The 19123-nt window shown below is 39.5% G+C and overlaps 1 protein-coding gene across 2 annotated transcripts; it reads right to left on the bottom strand.

The window, feature by feature from the left end:
* Positions 1 to 4140: 4140 nt before the first annotated feature.
* Positions 4141 to 18836, bottom strand: LOC128734258 (gastrula zinc finger protein XlCGF8.2DB-like). Of its 2 annotated transcripts, none has more exons than XM_053828339.1 (9): positions 18559 to 18836; positions 17771 to 18084; positions 17617 to 17700; positions 17467 to 17550; positions 17313 to 17408; positions 17129 to 17212; positions 16975 to 17058; positions 16730 to 16825; positions 4141 to 6268 (listed from the first exon to the last, which is right to left on the bottom strand). In XM_053828339.1, exons 2-9 carry the CDS (start codon positions 17946 to 17948, stop codon positions 6177 to 6179), a joined length of 798 nt encoding a protein of 265 aa, XP_053684314.1. In that variant the 5' UTR covers positions 17949 to 18084; positions 18559 to 18836; the 3' UTR covers positions 4141 to 6176. The 2 variants fall into 2 exon arrangements, with proteins under 2 accessions (XP_053684314.1, XP_053684315.1); XM_053828340.1 differs by lacking the exon at positions 18559 to 18836 and adding an exon at positions 18166 to 18282.
* Positions 18837 to 19123: the final 287 nt, after the last annotated feature.

Raw genomic sequence — 19123 nt, 5'->3', positions numbered from 1 at the left:
AATTTTAAAATTATTTTTTTTCGGAAAACGTCAAATTATAGCAAACTTTTAATTCATGTTTTGATACAACATACTTCGAGCTTTCAGACGCACTATAAGAAACTGCGGCGGCAAGAGGCGACAAGAGTTGTTTTATTAATCAAAATTTATAAGAATTTCATTTTTATTATAAGTAGCCTATTGCGAATCTCATTGAGTTTAAATCTGTTTTCATTTCATTTTTTAATAGGCTAAGATATCAGTTTTAAAATGATATATAACAATAATATTTACATCCGCGATAAGTATTTAATTTTTTTACTTTTTTAAAATGACTTATTTTTCAAACTTTTGAAATGGGCAACTTTGGCGGCTTATTTCTACATGATATTTTTTTTCTATCGAAATTTTATTCGCGGATCATAAAAATATAGACAATTTACTACAAAACCGCGTTTAAGCATGTGTTAAAATGTGAAATTTTACATTCGGCAATTTTGGCCGCTACTTTATATCAGGCATGGGTAAAACACCGAACCGAGCTTACACGTGGGCACCATTGCTCAAAACCACTCAACAAACTTAATTTCGTTTTGCACGCCGTTCCCGTACATGCAAACAAACACGGAGTGTAAGAAGCATTACACCGGTGGCGTTAGGTTTAAAAAATGTTCAGTCTGTTTTCAATTACACTACACACGGTTTCCGAGTGTTACCGATATCGGAATCCACCGTAGGCGAGTACTTTCAAGCTTGCAAAAACACGCATGGAGGCGCTTCATACTTATTCCAATTGGCCGTGTGAGTGAAAGAAATAGAAAAGTAAAAAGACACGAGTTCACGCTGGTCGTCCAGCATATATCCGAGAAACTTTTACGAAGTAGAAATACACGCCATCCCGAGTGTTTCCGAAGTGTTAAAACCCGGTGTGCAAAAAACAACACTGAAAAGGCTAGCGGTTGCTTTTTCACAGCGTACGGGTTGTTTTATCAGGCACGGCAACTGCGTACCGTCTCAAATAAACTTCGTGGTAGTTTTCAAATGCGGCACGCAGTTTGGTTCAGTTTTTAGACATGCCTGCTTTATATGGAGCCCTTCTTATGTGCAGTGATGGGGAGATCATGAAACCACTCATGCCCTACATGTGCATTATTATCCCGAGCTTGACGAGGTGACGAGCTTTATATTATGTCCGGCACACTGTCCACATCCCTGCTTTACGTTATGAGGATTCTTTAAGAGGAGGTGGTTCGTACTGAGTTGTTACCTTCAAAGTCTAAGAGCCCCTTCTATGGAATGGTTGAATCCAGTAGCAGTTGCGATAAGCTGGCAGCGTTGGTGGAGTTGACAAAGGTGTGTGCGTCACAATAGCTCGGAGCTCATTCAATGTTAGCTTTGGTGGAATCGACATGTGTTCTTGTATAAAAGTGATCACTAGTAGTAGCGGGACTCATAGTGGAAGCAGAGCACAGTACAACTAAGATGTTGCTACCAGGGGAGCTAACTGGAGCAGCTGGGGCGCTATTCTCATCGTCTTCCCACCAACAAATGCGCCATCTTTCTTACACACTTTCATCCATTCTTTTGACGTAGGGCTACGGTTACGGTCTTACGGTAAGGTTCCACAAAATCAAAAAATGTGAGCATCACAAAAAAAGGAATGGTTTTGAGCGCTAATAGCTTAGCGGTTTCCAGATCGAATTTAGATATTTTAACGGCAATCAATCGGAAAATCTTCTACTTATTCACACCAATAATGAAACCTATTGATTTTAAAGTACCTACTATTCAATAATTGAAAATAATGAAGCATTGTCCAGCTGGAAATCCTCGCTTCGTGATTGGTTGTAAAAGACGCCATCGCAGTTTTAACGTAATTTTAGAACAAAGTGTCAAAATCTCCCCGTCCCAACAGGTCGAAGATTCTTTACGACGATCTAAACCTGTACCAATTTAATATGCTTGGGAAGTAAGCCAAAACAAGTGACAAAGTTCCCTCGTCTCAACAAGATTTCTTAACAGCGTGATTAAGCCTAGACCATTTTGATGTTCTTGCTTGGGAAGTACGCTAGAAAGAATGACAGTCTTTTCGTCCCAAAAAATTTCTTACGAATGCGCTTAAACCTGGTCCAAATTGATGTCTGTGTTAGCGCAGTATGCCAGAAAAATTACAAAAGTTCATTGTCACAATAGATCGCAAATTCTTTACGACGAGATGATTAAACCTAGGCGAATTTAATATCTGTGTTGGAAAAGTGTGCTGTTCGGTTATAATATGATTCTGTAGGGAGTATGGATGTTTGCCGTTTCATTGGAAGTGCAGTGAAAATATGTGCTGTTGATAAAAGGGGATTGAATTGGTAAAATCCCTTCAACGTGGGGGAACCATTGGTAATAAAAACAATCTTTAATTTCTGTAAGGTTAAATTGCTTCCAAATGCACATAGAAATAACTCTGAAATCTATTGAAGATTAAAGATATACAAAGTTAAAAAGCAAAGCTTAGGTGCTAGATTCCGTTATCGAAACTTGACCTTCAGTTTTTATACGACAGACTTCGCAGCCAGCTGTTAGAGTACAGGACAACTGCAGGGCCAGTTGATACGATCCTATTGACTCTTAAAGCCTTTACCCGAATAAGAGTCGAACATACGACGACTGGCTTATTAGGCCACCCATTCTATTTGAACCACGAGCACATAGGGGATAAAAATATCAAAGAACGAATTGAAAGAATTAGTAAAATTAGAAAAATGTCTCCCCGTTTACCTAACTTTGGTGGAATATGGGAAGCTGGTATAAAAGCGTCATACACTGCATGGAATGCTTCATTATCTATTACTATTTTTCAACGGTTTTTTTTTATTTTTTCTTATGGAGCAGCAATTGCACAATAAATAGATACTAAGACAAGGTACAGCAACTGATCTTTAGTGAAAAATTTTATTGAAAAATCCATGACCTTTTCTCGAGTAATTCCGCGAGAGAATAGATGTCTCCATGCAGATTTTGATCACTTCGCAAGTTTCGCCAATTGGCGCAACAATAAACTGTTCGAAACACCACTGGTGTAAAATAACTCTCCCATTCGATATGCTAATGCGACCCACGCTCCAGTAATTTGAAATTATTGTGACATATATCAGGTGAGTTGACAGTTGACGGTTTTCGTACGGTTCACTCAATTTATGCGGTTTTTATCACACCGATTTATAAAGAAATTTAGCGCCAAGTTACGAAGTACACCTGTTCCTGTTCCTGTTGTAAATTCAACGCAATTATCTAGTCAATTGTAGCCGCATCTCTCGACCTGTTAGGCAGCCTTTTTGAACCGCTTAACTCGCCTTACGATTCAATGAACTCCCAGCTGTCAAGACCCAGTCCGAAGAGCCATTACTAGCTGACCTTTCTCTATGGCTGTTCGTTCCGGATTTATGGCCTGGCAATTCGAAGTCAACATATCAAAACACGCGTAAAAACACTAGCAGACGCGCGACAGCGATTGATGATATCGTCGTCAGGACATAAGGCGAAGCATTTCTTCGGCGGACTTTTCTGGATGCAGCTCGCTTTTAGTGGCCAGAATAGCACACTCTAGAGGTCGTTCAACATGTTACGAACGAACAAAAATGAATACATCATCCGCATCATGCCGCGGTTTATTGCACCACGGGTTTTACACCCGCTTGGTTTACTATAGCGTAGGTTTGACACACCACCGCGCCCCGGCGCGGAGTGTGGCACGACACACGGATTGCAATTAACACCCAGCAGACGAGTTGTGTTTGGAATTTAATATCCCAATGAATTTCTGTCGATCGTTAAACAACTTCATTTGTTTTCAGCTCGAAATTGAGCCATCCTCGGACGACGATGATGATGATGGAACCATTAGCATCCTGGTATGCTAAGCGGCTAGCTGGGTGTGCTGATTAAAAGCGGTGATTTGGGTTGAAAAATAAAACTGTTTTAACAGGAAACGAACTCAGTCTCAGTTCTCACTCAACACTGAAGTAGTTGAAATATTACGGCCATTATGTTGTAAAATGTAAAATATTTACATTCTTAATAAAAATAAGATTTTAAATAAAAAGTCTTCAATAGTGATCATACTCACAGATTTTTGTAAAAAAAAAACATTTATTCACATAATATATACTTTCGTTCTCGCAGAATATATATAGCATTTACGCTCGTACGCTCTCTTGCAGTTCAAATATTTAGCCGTTTACCCTCGATGCTAGAGTTATCATTCCTGTATTTTTGAGAAATTGTTCGAAAAACCCGACGAGTCACACTCGTCTACCTTTCCGTGTGCGTCCTCTTTCCGTGAAGGATTCATTATTTCATTTATGCCTTGCTATCTGACTAAGGATGCTTATTAGGAACAGTGTGTATCCGCTGCACCTGACCTCTTCATCTACAGTACATATTTTACTCTCTGCTCTGCTCTGTGTATGGTAGTTATGTGGTACGTGTTTGCGAGTGGTTCAAAACGATGTATGAAGCAATTTTCCTCCTTCTTGTTCTTCTTTTGACCACTCTAACGATTGGTCTACACCTGATTGCAAACATTGATTGATGGTTAATAAATTAATTTCCCGCACCGGGGCTTCCTTTCGGTTCCTTTCGTTAGTAGTAGGAATTTTTTAGCCGACTTTTGAAAATTCGAATGATGATACCCAAAGTATTGGTTTTTTGGCTTCTTTATTTACACGACATGCTCTTTAATGACTTTATTACCCGATCATTCCTTGAATATCACAAACCCCGCTCGTGAAAGTACCCAGGGAAGCTCTACTGAAGCTGGTGCACTGATAGTTGAATTTTTGTTTTTCTTTTTCTCCCCGGTATGTCCGGTTCTGTACTTTTGCCTTTTTATTTCTGCATCAGAGTTTACTTTTAATCAATGTTTTACTATATAATTGTTATCATGTATAATAATACACAGTACAATAATTTGTTTTTCGTAATTCATATTTTTTAATAATATAATTATGGCCCTGTAGGAGATACGTTTCGAATCTTTGCCTTTTAACTTTCAGCACTAACTGTAATGTTTTTAAAGTTCAGTTGTTCGCCATACTTTATTATCGACAATGACGACGCTGTCGTCGCGGACTGTAATTTCACTCTCGTGCTTCCAACGTATAGGTCTTAATCTGCAGTAGCTCGTACACGTAAGTGGTTAGAATTGATTATACGAAATTAAAACTGAAACAAATGCCGGTCTAATTTTTCGCTTTCTTATTTTCGGTTGTGTCTGCTAAAGCAATCAAATTATTATTATTGATGCAGACGTTCAGTGGTGTGGCCTTTCCATATTTGCTTCAATCGGCACCTTTTCCAGGTAACCAGAATGAGATGATTGTTCAAGTTTTTACAGAAATTTGGAAATAAAAGTATGTTTGCAAAATCTTGTTCTCTTTTAAACAAAAAAAAAACAAATTATCATGGGTTTTACAATGACCGAATTTGTTTCATTCACCAGTTTCAAAACAATTCGAGCATTACACTAATCACAGTTAAACAGAAATCAAAGGTACAAAGGTTTATCATTGACTATGCATCTAGCTCCTTATTAAATCTGGTTTAAAATAGGCCCTAATAATAAAAAAATTAATTCTCAACTTTGAAATTTTCAGAAAATCTATCCCTCTATGAATTCTAGCACAATGATACACCCTCGGCGAGGTTTCCCACAAAAATTACGTCTGTCTTTTGAATAGAATCAACAAACTAGCGGAAAAGACAATTTTACATATGCTGGTCGACGGGTATATTACAATGTTCCAATTTTAAACTTGTTCATACGTATTTTAATGCTACGTACCCATGCGAAACAAAGCCAAATTCGTTGACCACTCATTTACATTGTACATCATCGTTCACATCATCGCGAAGTAAATTTCAGCCACTATCGAAAACTGTTAATGTTAGTTCAACCGGATTGAAATGGATAAAACCACATTTTGAAGAATGCGAATTACAAAAAAACGAAACAAATCACTAACTACCTTAATGAAATCAGTGTGGATCAACTCTCGGAGCTGAGCTGGCGAGTCTGAGGATAACACAGAGAATGAGCCTTTTGCTGCTGTACAATCAATACGTATCTGTGGGGGGGTTCGTAAAACTAATCGGTCGGCAACGGCGGCACAGTACAGCAAGCACTTGTTGAGATTATAGGTATCTACTTAAATCATTGTATACAGCGGCGGCTTGATGTCTTCGAGCTTCATCGTAATGGTGGTCACGGTGTTCGGCAGCGGAGGGGGGGAAATTTTACCTGTAGAATAGAAGTGAAACAAAATGGCAATTGGTAATTACACAAATTCATATTTTCTTTGGTAAATTATACGAAAATGGTTGTTTAATTTATAGATTGCTAGCTGACCCGGCAAACTTCGTATTGCCACAAAATTAAACTGTGTTGTACATAAATCAAGAATCTCGGATGATCTTTGTTACAATCTCGAGTTTTGCAAGTTTCTGAGGGGTTCAACCTAAGATGATACAATTTGACAGTTACGTAACTATGAAAGCATCCCAGGAACCAATAAGCATCCCCAATGTTATTCAAATGCAAGCCAATAAGCATTTAAGACGCCTTAAATGCTACTTAAATGCTTTTTTGGCAAAATATACAGTTACTTTACTGCTAACGTTCTTATAGTGCTGACAATGCTAATTTGCAGCTAATTACCGACACGAAGAATTTGAATAGAATTTTGGATGCCACTTATGCAGTCAAAACGCTAATATACAACAAGCAGTATAAAATGCCAGATATGCCAGATTGCTGCTTATGTGAATGCTTATTGATTACCTGGGATGGGTGGTTTAATATACAAATTTGCAATTTTTCCTCACAGTAAAGTAGAAAACAACTTTCCTCATTGCTTAGCCAGAAAGTGGATAATAGAGCGGATAGCCGTGATTGTACAACATTTCACCACATACCATTTCGGGAAAACCTTAAGCGGAATGTACCATTTCACGGAAAACTTTTTCGTGCACAGTACCATTTCGCAGGGGTGATCCTCTGCTTACTAGCAGTCGCTCGTTCGGACCCAACTGAAGGAAAGTAATAGAGGTCAGTAGACAAATAAACCTAGACAGTGGTGATTTCTGCGGGGGAGTTGCCCCCCTAGTGGCCAATGCCTCCGACGGCGGGTCGCCGACAACACTCGCGGCCATCTCGCTTTGAATGATCTAGTGTTATTATAGATAGGTTTTCAAGACCACAAAACCTTTCGACCTATTGATTAATATTTTATGGAAGAGTCTCGAATTTCTCGAGTTCGAATAGTTTATGAGTTACGCAAAAGTTTTATTTGTATGAGAGTCCTTATCCACCTACCACAGGGATAAGAGGTCTCGAACCATCATAAAATAAATTCAAGACTCCAAAATCCCCCACAGGCCAAATTTGGTTCCATTTGCATGATTAGTTCTCAAGTTATTAAGAAATTTGTATTTCATTTGTATGGGAGCCCCCCCCCCCCCTTCATCACAAAACAATTCTTGCCTCCGAAAACCCCCACATGCCAAGGGGGAGGGGTCATAATTCCCCATAGAAAAAATTTCTGTCCCCCTAAAAACCTCACATGCCAAATTTGGTTCCATTTGCTTGATTAGTTCTCGAGATAAGAGGAAATTTATATTTCATTTGTACGGAAGCCCCCCCCCCTCTTAAAGGGCAATGGGGTCATCATAATTCCTTTTCTAAGGAAGGGCTAAGTCTCAGTTCACCATAGAAAAATGATTGCCTCCATAAACACCCACATGCCAAATTTGGTTCCAATTGCTTGATTAGTTCTCGAGTTATGCAGAAATTTGTGTTTCATTTGTGTGGGAACCTACCCCCCCCCCCTCCCCCTCTTAGGAGGGCGAGAAGTCTCTAACTATCATAAGAACCTTCCCCGGCCCCAAAAACCCCTACATGCAAGTTTTCACGCCGATCGGTTCAGTAATTTTCGATTCTATAAGGAACATACCGAGAAACTGACAGACAGAAATCCATTTTTATAGGTATAAATGTACTCACTCAATACAACATTCTTTAAAATTCATTTTATACCTAGTAAACAACAAACATAATTGTCATTTAAATTCAAGCTTTTTTAGTTGTAATTCAGGATCGAAGACGGAAAGAAAATAATTATTTTCAAATCAGCTCTCCTTGTTTTCACTGAATCATGTGAGTCATGTGATGTGACTTTACATTACAAATCGTTTTTAAAAATAATCTCGGCGAAACATAATTATTTTTAGGAATACACTAGTTCTAGACTAAAGATAGGCAATGAAAATAATAAAAATTTATCTATATAAAAGGCAATGTATGCACCACTGTAACTCCGGAATGCTTTTTTTTTGTATGGACTCATCACTGCGACCAGTATAGTTAGATCTATTGTGATATCGCCCGGGTGTTTGCTGTATGACCTGCACTGCATTTATTTGCTATAATCGCTATTGAGTGAGCGATATGCTTATTGAATTTCATGCGTGCTTGTGTGTAATTGGGTTTTACCCTTCTTTCAATGCTTTCTCTACTTTACCCACCTTGTTCCACATGATAGCGCTGTCCCCAATTATAGCCATCCCTGGCACTGCACACCAGTGCATTTAACTATAAGGGTCTCATTTTGCACTGTCAATAGGCCTTATCGGGATAACATAGAATGCAGCATTAAGGAAGGGTAAATGAGGGGCCTGAGAATAAACCCATGCTAAAAAGTCACTTTGAACATCGAATGGCTTGATTCTACTAAGATTCGAACCCACGACCATTCGCTTGCCAAAGCAGACTCAGTAACCTTACGGCTACAGAGCCCCTCTCCCGAATGCTTAGACAGTCCTTTATCAATTCCGGTATACATTCCTTGGCATAAGGCGATTGATAACAGAGGAAGATGGTATACGTCAAGGGAGAGACCTCCAGAGATGAAAAACGGGGTTCGTTTTTCTTGATTATTTGAAATCGCCTCACGTCGCTGGTCGTTTGCACTCTGACGGTACCCTAAGAGTAGTACTGACTCATGGTGCGTAAACAAATCACTTGTCCAAGGGCAAATTATACCTATTTTTAGTACTTTCGGACTCTAGACAGATTGGTCGAAAAATAGAAAAAAATGATAAGACACATTCCAGCGTTACGGGACACAATCAGCACCCATTGCTACCGTGTGAATCGCCTCCTGTTTCACCAATTTTTTAGCAAATACCTTGTAAAATAGTTGTTTAAAGAGTACCGTCAAACGGGGTAACTTGCAACAGCGGGGGTAACATGCAACAACACTATATCGATCCAATTTACTGTACTTTTTGATCTGTTACTTCAATTTTTAATCTATATCAGTCACTAAATCTTGTTCAAAGAAGCCATAGATACTGTTATATTGATTGCCTGCTGTTTTGGTGATTTTTAAAAAATTCCACAAGATGGTGTCAAATTCATCGTCAATTTTTCGTCAGTAAAACTTTTGTGTCACCCACAGGCACTTCAAATAAAAGAAGCCTAACATACATATTTTATAGCAAAATGCACAATAAGGAAACAAAATAATCGATTTATGATGACTAGTTTTGTTTACCTTACTTGTTACCACATTATTCGTAAAACAAGTACATAAACGGGGTAGGGTTGCCAAGTCCGAAAGTTTCAAAAACCGGCCGGTCGGTCCTGCCTTCAAAAACTGCGTGGGGGGGGGGGAGTTGTGGCAGCATGTTACTAGAGGATTTGCCTGGAATGTGTAATGTGCGTTAATTATTATTTAGGTAGTCGTCAGAACCGAAACCACAACGAACATTGCATGGATTATTGAAGATACTAGACGACAACTAGTTGCTTCTGGTGCTGGTGAACAATTTAATATATATTACCGCCAGAAGCAAAGTATTGTCGCTGCAAAACTGGCTATCTTCAATGATCTACTGCTCAGGATTGCTAATAAATTTATCAGAAAATTTAACAAATCAGGAAAAAAGTACCAATCCGGCTTCTTATGTCGGAAAACCGGCCGTTTTGCAGGATTGACCGGCCACCGGCTTTGCAGGTGAAAAACCGGTCGGGCCGGCCAAAAACCGGCCACTTGGCAACCCTAAAACGGAGTAACTTGCAACAGCTGGTAGATATAAAAAGCTATGTTCCGTTACCTTTAAGAGGCAAGTTATCATTTAATTTTGCATCAAACAATACTAAAGCATACCTGAAGAGGGAAAGATACTTTCAGTAAGTCGGAAATATGCCAGTTTTTCTCTGGATATACTGGAAATGGCCATAGAAGAGGCCAAAAAGAAAATAACCTCACTGAGAGAATCGACCAGCAACGACTGTGTCTAATTGCGATCACTCGTAACGTAATAAACATTCATATATTACATAACCAAGATATCGATGATTTTTAACTCTCCCGCTCCACTTCATGACGCAATTTTGCATAGTGGATATACGACGTGTAATGCGTTATCACACAACTCCCGCTTCCTTAAGTGCGTTACGTAATATGTGAAAGCTCCTTAAAGAAGGCAGCTCTAAAGGATCCAGACAAGGAATATCAACTGCATGAATAATATAACAAGTTATTTCTGTAATTTCCGTTACAGGGCTCATAAATTTTTTTTCACCAACGCACAGTGGTCCAAACAGCGAAATACGTGATCGTTTGATATAGCGCCGAAACATGAAGTTTTTCGCATATAGTGTCTTTAGGAACATTTGTTGGTATAACAAGCCCCTTTTTGTGAGAGAAATCTTTGGGTGATTAATTCCCTTAAAAGTGAGATACGAAATTTATTTTCTCGTATATTCGAGAAACAGGTTTATTACTTTCGGCAAAGTTGTAGTAAATATCAATACAAACAAGTTTGTCAAAGACACTATACTTGTATCTCTTCATGGAGTAAAGTTAATTGTTAACTGCTTGTCAATTCGTGTTTTCTAATTAAATAGACTAAAAAGTCATTCAGAGAAAATTCGGTCTTCTGTGACTGTTGTTAAAATTCGGCCATTTGGATTTCGGCCATTCGTGTTTTGACCATTTGTGTTTCGGCCATTTGGTACCAGCCCGTTATGAGTGGCATCTTTTGAAAAGACACCAATCGAAGGTATTGAACAAAATAGACTTAAGTTAGTTATTTGGAAGCTTTTCTGTTATTAATTGCGTCAAATAATTTTGAGTCTACATTCATTTTTGACTCGAAAATAGGCGAAAAAATTGCTGGTAACTCAACTTGTTAGAAAGAGATTGTCAACATAAACAAAATGGCGTTTATTGCATCCGAAGTACATTTTAATTGTTCGATAAACATGACTATGATTGATTTTTAAAACAACTATAACTTTTGAGGATACAAACAGATACAGTCAATTGACACTTGATTTTAAAGGTTTTTTGTTGCACTTTTAAGCAGGAGTTATTTGGTCTACCACCATTTGCCACCTTGGGAAATATTTAAGCTCAATGTAGTACTTTTTTTCATCAAAAATGGTCAAAATCTCCGAAACCGCAGAAAATCACTTATAATAATGTTCTACAAAAATGTTGATTTTAGCAAGATAAACAACTTTCTGGAACACTATGAACACGTAAAAGTTGACCAGAATAAGTCAGGGTTTAAAAACGGTTTTAAAGGGTTTGTCCACGAATAACGCTTCATAGATAATTTCCATGAAGAGATAAAAGTATAGTGTCTTTGACAAAGTTGTTTGCATTGATATTTACTACAACTTTGCCGAGTGTACCAAACCTGTATCTCGAATGTACGAGAAAATAAATTTCTTATCTCACTTTTAAGGGAATTAATCACCCAAAGATTTCTCTCACAAGAAGGGGCGTGTTATACCAAGAAATGTTCCTAAAGACACTATATGCGAAAAACTTCACGTTTTGGCGCAATATCACACGATCACGTATTTCGCTGTTTGGACCACTGTGCAACGTGACATAGGACATTTATGCGTATATTCATAGCAAATGCATTAAAAATCGCAAGTCGGATTATCATTTGCATATTCAAGTCAAAAGAAACTCATACTAATCTTTAAATTAGTTCAATTTCAAAAAAATATTGCAAGTTACCCCGTTTAAGGGGTTACCAGTAACAAATTAGTTAAAAAATTCTACAACAGCCAATATTGATCGCATATTTTTTCTCATATGTGAAATTGTTCTATGCTAGACCTAATAACTTCGTGTTAATTAAATGTCCTCATATGTACTACAGATAAGTTTTCACTTGCACTCATAGTTGAGAAGTGTTGCAAGTTACCCCGTTTGACAGTACTTTATATTCCACTAGAATACCAGGGATTTGATGAAACAGGAACCGATCTGCATAGTAAGGATAGTGTCCCGTAACGTTGGAATGTGTCATAAGCAGTTCGGTCATTAAATTGTGATACAACAAAACGAATGAAGTGCGGAATACACTAAAACACAAGGACGTGCAGACCAAAATACTGGTCGCAGTGATAATGTTCATATCACAAGAAGTTCTGCAGGCCTCTCCCTCCTTGGCACATATAACTTTAGTTAACGATGTTAACTTGCGGATGCTGAAGGATACCGCTGATATAATCCTTTGTCTTCTCGATTGTAGGATCAGGAGGGCCATGTCAACTATGGGAAATCTGTTTCTTTTACAATCACAAGACCAATTTTCGAAAAAATTGACAATCCTGCATTAAGGTATATAAAACGCATTCAGCGCATATAGTTATCCTTGGTTGTATACTTTTATGTGTCAGCTCATGGACAGGACTACTGAACTGCTGGCAGTACTTGTCTTTCTCAATTTTTACCCTATTTTTTATGACTGGATTGCAGTATTTTTATTCAGCTTTAAGTGAAGATGCGACTGAATCAGCATGTTTCTGTTACTTTGAACGCATTTCTTATGCACTGTTAACTGTCCCCCCGCTTCGCCGAAATCGTTGTTTGACAATTGCCAAAATTTTTCAATAGGTCGAAACTCCGCACAATTTGGAGGGTTCATCTCTTTTGGCACGAAATCGATATCATCAGCTACAGACCGCTTTACAGTAGTAACAGCTAACTAAATCAGACCAGAATATAACATTACCCTTATGTTTACGAATAAATGACAAAATCTGTTTCTTCAAACATTCTTCCATGTATAAACTTGATGTCATTATTGAGAAAATGATGGAACGCTCAGTTTTCAGACTACAGCTACATATTCCTTGCCAGATCATGGCCTTTTTTGTGAATTTATCAGCAAGCACGACTTTATACTTGCCTGGCACATCGCCACGCCCAGTTGCAATGCAAAATTTTGGACCGGGAAGATGCTTGAAATCCATTTTCACGTAGGTTTCGTAGGATTGGACGCATCTCAATATTACCTCCCCCCTCAGCTTTCGGTCCCTAGTTCCGGTTTTCTTAAAAGTTCATTGCTAGCACTTTCGCCAACTTTGATCCAGACCACTTTGGATTTTCCAGGTGTTTGTGCAAGATTTTTGTATGTCGTTCGAGTTCCATTCTGTGCTACTCCGCATAGCGGTGGAATATTTTGACGAAACTTGCACAAGTTGTTCGTCGTAAACATATACACATAGTTATGTCAAATGGTTCCGGTTCCTACTACAAAGGGCGTGCCGGTGACGGACGAGGGGCGTCCAAATTTACTTTTAGTATAGCTCTAAGGAAACCAATGACCTTCTTGGGATTGGGTTTCCGTACTGAGTATGGAATTAATAGGTAGTTTCCGACAAACCCGTAGCTGAAAGCCGCAAGAGCTCCACGGAAGCAGAGCAGATGTGCTAAACTTTCTAGTAGAAGATGTTGCAAAAGCGGCAAATGTCAGTTAATACCTTGTCAATTATCTTTAAATGATAGAGAGAAGGACCATGTCCGGTGAGGAGTCCCGTGATTGAGCGTAATTACATGTTAAGATGAATAGTTTTTTAACTACAGCTAGGTCTGGATAAACTGCTTGCCTTGTCTATAGATCTGCACTTGATATCAACGCCAATGGGATGGTATTTCTAGCTTTTCCCTAGCTGCGCATATTGTGCCCTTCTGTTCCTAGTGCCAAAGAGGTTGTAAAAGAGAACTGTTTTCATCACACTGTCGTTTCGATATTCTTATGACCTGTCCAGCTCACAGACTTTTGCCAGATGTGCGGAGGAACTTTCTCTCCAAGCAGTGCCTTTACCTCGTGATACATGCTCCTCGGCTACTGTTGGCTAACAGTTCGCACTCCACCAAAGCAAGGGCGCGCATACCCTCCGTGAGCAGTGGCACATCTTCAGACCCATAAAGGACTATCGTTTTGTACATTGTCAAAGGAGGAACGAAGCTGAAAAGCATGCAGGATAAGCTGTCACCTTCTCTCAACCCTCGCTGCGTTTCGAAGGGACTCGAGAGTATCCCCAAGATGCGCACTAAATACATCACGCGATCCAACGTAGCTCTAACCAGTAGCATCCGTAGCATGTTCGGAAAACTGTCTTTGTGCCTAATCTGCCATAGTTGATCTCGATCAACTGTATCATGTGCTTAGAAGTCAATAAAGCTGTGATGCGTGGAAAAGGTTGTATTCTCGACATTTCTCAAGGTCTGTCGGATGATAAAAATTATCTGTCGGATGGTAATGTTGCGAGCTACCATTAAGCCCACCTGATAATTTCCTATGAACTCTTGTGCTATCGGGGACAACCGGCGTAACAGAATCTGAAAGAGTATCTTGTTTGTAGGTGACGTTTAAGAGTGTTAGACCGCGATAGTTGCAGCAATCGAGCTGTTCCCTTTTTTTTAAACAACACCTTCCATTTCTCCGGTAGCATCTCCTCATCCCGAGTCATGGAATAAACTAGTGCAGAGCCGTTTCCAGCGGGAAACAGGAGGGGTGGTCATTTGAAGCAACGCTTGAGAAGTTATGTACCGCAGTCTTTCATCGAAGCTGATTCATGGATCGAACCAAGCTGTAATCGGAGTATTACAACCGAATTCGAACCCACTACCCCTCCCAGACCGCCCAGTTAGCTCCGGGGTACGATACTGACTTATCAAGCCAGTCGTCCCAAGCAACAATATGAGTTTTATTGTACTCCTGTGGCGGTCTTCAAGACCATTTTTGGTCTTAAATACCATCATAAGAGTGTAATAAAACCCAAATTGTTACTTGGGGTCGTACCTTCGAATATCGAGTGGGCGGCGCCGCTACAGAGTTAATAGGATCTTCGCACCAGTCCCGTAATTTTCCTGTACTTTAAATATCGACTGCGAAGTCTGTCGATAAAGAAGGGTTAAGTTCTGAAGGACGTTTATACCCATGGTTTTGCTTTCACTCGTCCCAGGATATGTGGCTCACCGGCAGTAATGATCCTTTGAAGCAGCACAGTTGGGTTATTTTCAGACACACATTGTGCCTCTTCCTCCGTCTACTGTAGTCAAACCACCGACCGAGTTTAATCTAACTCGTTTTACTGACGGGACGATGACACTATGCAAGTCTTTGCGATTTGCAAGGTACTGCGTGTGACACTCTTCCCAGCGTTCTGCCAGCGTGTTAGCCGCGATTCTTAAAGCGGGTGTTCGGGGAAAGGCTCCATTCCTGTGGAATAAACCGACCTCGTTGTTTTGTCTTGATATTTGTCTTGGTTCTGTCAAACGTAAAAGAAACTATCGTTACTCCAGATGCGTGCTTTCTATAATTTCCTTTTTGGTGCTGGCATTCATAGAATCGACGAGAAAGTATCCTATAGGTATATCTGTTTCAGTAACCATGAACATAAGAGCTTCCTGTGCAGCTGTTATCGTTATTACCGAATCGCATATTTTGGTACTAGATTAATCTGGATTGATTGATGTCGGACATACGTTCGCACTCGTTTCTGAAGCTTCGGGTAAATATTACTTTGACCTTGTGCCACTAAAAGGATCTATGACAAGCGTGTTACTCAACGGATGGACTTCCAACTGCGTCTCGTGTTGAAGGAAAACGGAAATTTCGAGGTACGGCGGCAAACTTTCCTAGATTTTTTTGGATTATCAAACAATCCAGATTGCTGTTCAACGATGTTTGAGACAACATTCAAGGGTAATGTACGCAGATTGACCGCCCAGTTAGCTTCGAGGTACGATGCTGGTCTAACAAGCTAGTCGTCGTATGTTCGAGTCTCGGCTAGGCGGTGCTTGCTAGATAGAGTCAGTAGGATTATTACACTGGCCCCGTAATTTTCCTGTACTCTAACAGCCGGCTGCGAAGTCTGTCGATAAAGAAGGGTAATGTCTAATGACGGTTTAAGCCCACGACTTTGCTTTGTACGCAGATTGTAAGTACTACTATCAGCAGCAGCGCATACAGTCGATTGAGCATCTATGATGCATTCTACTGGCAATAAAGAAGATATTGTCGGTTCTGAAGATTCTTGATTCTTATGTAATACAGGGAAAAAGTAAAATAGGATTTCACAGTAGTCATCATTTCGCCGAAAATGATCAACAAATATTATAAATAATCAAGTCACGGTGACAAAACCCCTCAAAAGAAGTTTCCACAATTGTGTTGCAACTGTAGTACCAGCTAACAATTTGATGGCCTGCGACAATGGACGGAACAGAATTCTTATATAATTTTTCTCCACGTTTTGTTTCATAAAAGCAATTTGTTGGAAAACGATTCGAACAAATTTGAACCGAATGTAGTCCAGGGTACCATGGGTCCATATAATTTTCAAAAGAAATTTTCTTATTAACCTATGGCCACTACTTACAGATCTTGTCCTCCGCGTGGATTCGAATGTGAGAATTCAGCGTACTAGACTGTCGAAACTGTTTTCGGCACACAGAGCACTCGTACGGCTTTTCGCCTATCGTAAACAATAGCAAACATAACAGATGTTAAACCTTGATTTGCTCAAGCAAGACGCTTGCTTAACAATATAAGTGTTCCATTAGCTGATATAGTTCAACTGATATGGTGTAAGATATATTCGTTCAAAAACGGGATTGCACTTACCGGTATGGATTTTAAGATGATTCGAAAGGGTTCCGGTTTGTCTAAAACTTTTATTGCAGTACGAACATAAGTAAGGTTTTTCACCTGTAATGGAAATAAGAAAAACAAATGTTACAATACAGCCACAATGAGACTTCCGCAGGCCATCGCTTACCGGTGTGAATTTTCAGGTGGTTTGACAGCGTTGTTATCTGGCGAAATTCCTTGGGGCAAACATTGCATTTGAAAGGTTTCACAGCTGGGAAGAGAAGAGGCTGTCACTATTATTTTAGGCAACCATTTGACTTAGCAGTTTTTTTTTTGAGAAATGTGACTTCGAAAGCGAAACTCATACTTACAGAACTTATCGTCCGAGTGAATTCGGATGTGGCTGTTCAGTGTACTGCTCTGTCGGAATTGTTTGCCACACACGGAACACTCATACGGTTTCTCGCCTGGAATTAGGATGTTTTAGTTTAGGACCAACATGCTATTAAGTTATCTTTATCTTACCCGTATGTATTTTGAGATGATTGGAAAGTGTGCTTAGTTGTCGAAATTGTTTACCGCAGTAGGTGCAATGAAATGGCTTTTCCCCTGAAAGATAATGTTAAGCATTAAAACCTTGACAACATAAATAAAAACAAGATGTTTAAATTTTACCTGTGTGTATTTTTAAATGATTGGACAGCGTGGTGGTTTGTCGAAATTCTTTAGCACATACAGGACATTTGTATGGCTTATCACCTATTGAAAACAGAAGAGACAAGTCTAATTATCATCATCAAATTACTCCATTTGATAGACACTAACTTACCAGTATGGATTTTCATATGATTAGTCAACGTACTCAGCTGCCGGAATTGTTTGTCGCATTCTGTGCATTGAAAAGGTTTGCTCAGACAGTGAACCTTGATTGGCGCTAGTTCGGGCATTTGCATGCTGCTGATTGCCGTTTGGTTTGGTGCGTCGAGTGTCGAATTTGCCGCCTCCATTATAGTAAATATTAAAACTAGAATTTGACTCGAAGCGTTCCTTCCCTCTGATAGGTTATGCGTATAAATTTAACTCAGATGTTTTATCACAGCCATTTACGGGTTCAACTGCTCCACCCAGCGCTCAGTTGACATCCTGAAACGGGATCAGAAAAAAATCGTTTAATCACGTTCTATTGAAAATTATTCAATGATTAGTCATGTAGCCATTTCTTACGTCATGAATTTGTGCAACATTAGCGAAGCATTCACCGCGAAGCCCTTCCGTTTGTTGCCAAAACATGCAAAACCGGTATCAAAACAAACGATTTACAGCAACAAATGTAAATTCCAACAACAAATCCGTTGCAATCTCGTGAAAAATAAACATTCAAAAGCCACCGAATGGACAGACCAGCAACAGCAGCAAAAATTTATAAGGGGTTATGTTTTAATCAATGCTCGCTCTCCTGTAGAGGTGTTGGTGTCGGGATGGACGGAAACCCCATTCTCCCACTTTCTCATCGCAAACTCTCAGCCCTGCGTTTCTTATCACCAGCAGCGCAGGACTTTCAGACGAAAATACTTGTTTGTTTACCGTGAAAATTTAGCGAAACTTTTTTATCCTTACCATTGGTTTCGAGCAAAGCAAATGTTTCCGCTGCAGTACCGACGATGAATAAACGTTTGTTTACTTATTTATTCCAACAGCGGAGGAACTTCACATTATCCCAGCGTCGTCCGTAGAACTTTTCCGCAAGTGGTTTTTCTCACTGTCACTGTCACTGAACTGCGATTCCATCGAAACGAAAACTCTGTTTAAACTTTACAGTACATTTTGTCAGCACAATTGAAGCGAATATTTAAAACTTTAGACCATTCAAGTGGCACCTTTTAGCGGAACACGAACCGCACGCACCATACAGCAGAAGGAAAGATATTTTTTTCACGATTTGACAGTTCTCTCTCAACTTTGGGCGCAGATACGCGGCTGCGGGTGTGTGTGCGTGTGCTTCTAGCAGAAGAGAGTTTGTTTTTCTTTTTTGGCATGCCGGTTGCAGTACTAGAACTGTACACGTTCCGGCGCAGTCAGATGGTTGCAGTACGAGAATGAATGGTGATAGGGTGGTACGAGCAAAAAGCATTAGTCTTTTCCATTGGCATGCCCAGGCTCGGGCACAGAAAAAATGCAAGAA

Source organism: Sabethes cyaneus, chromosome 2 (assembly GCF_943734655.1).
Source record: "Sabethes cyaneus chromosome 2, idSabCyanKW18_F2, whole genome shotgun sequence".
Lineage (NCBI taxonomy): Eukaryota > Metazoa > Arthropoda > Insecta > Diptera > Culicidae > Sabethes > Sabethes cyaneus.
Note: the sequence above shows the minus strand (reverse complement) of the source record. Positions and strands in the feature narration are given on the sequence as shown.

Coding starts and splice junctions, on each gene's coding strand:
- LOC128734258 (XM_053828339.1), bottom strand. CDS start 17,948: ATGGAGGCGGCAAATTCGACACTCGACGCACCAAACCAAACGGCAATC. Junction 17,701..17,770: donor TCATATGAAAATCCATACTG/GTAAGTTAGTGT, acceptor TGTTTTCAATAG/GTGATAAGCCATACAAATGT. Junction 17,409..17,466: donor TCATCTCAAAATACATACGG/GTAAGATAAAGA, acceptor TCCTAATTCCAG/GCGAGAAACCGTATGAGTGT.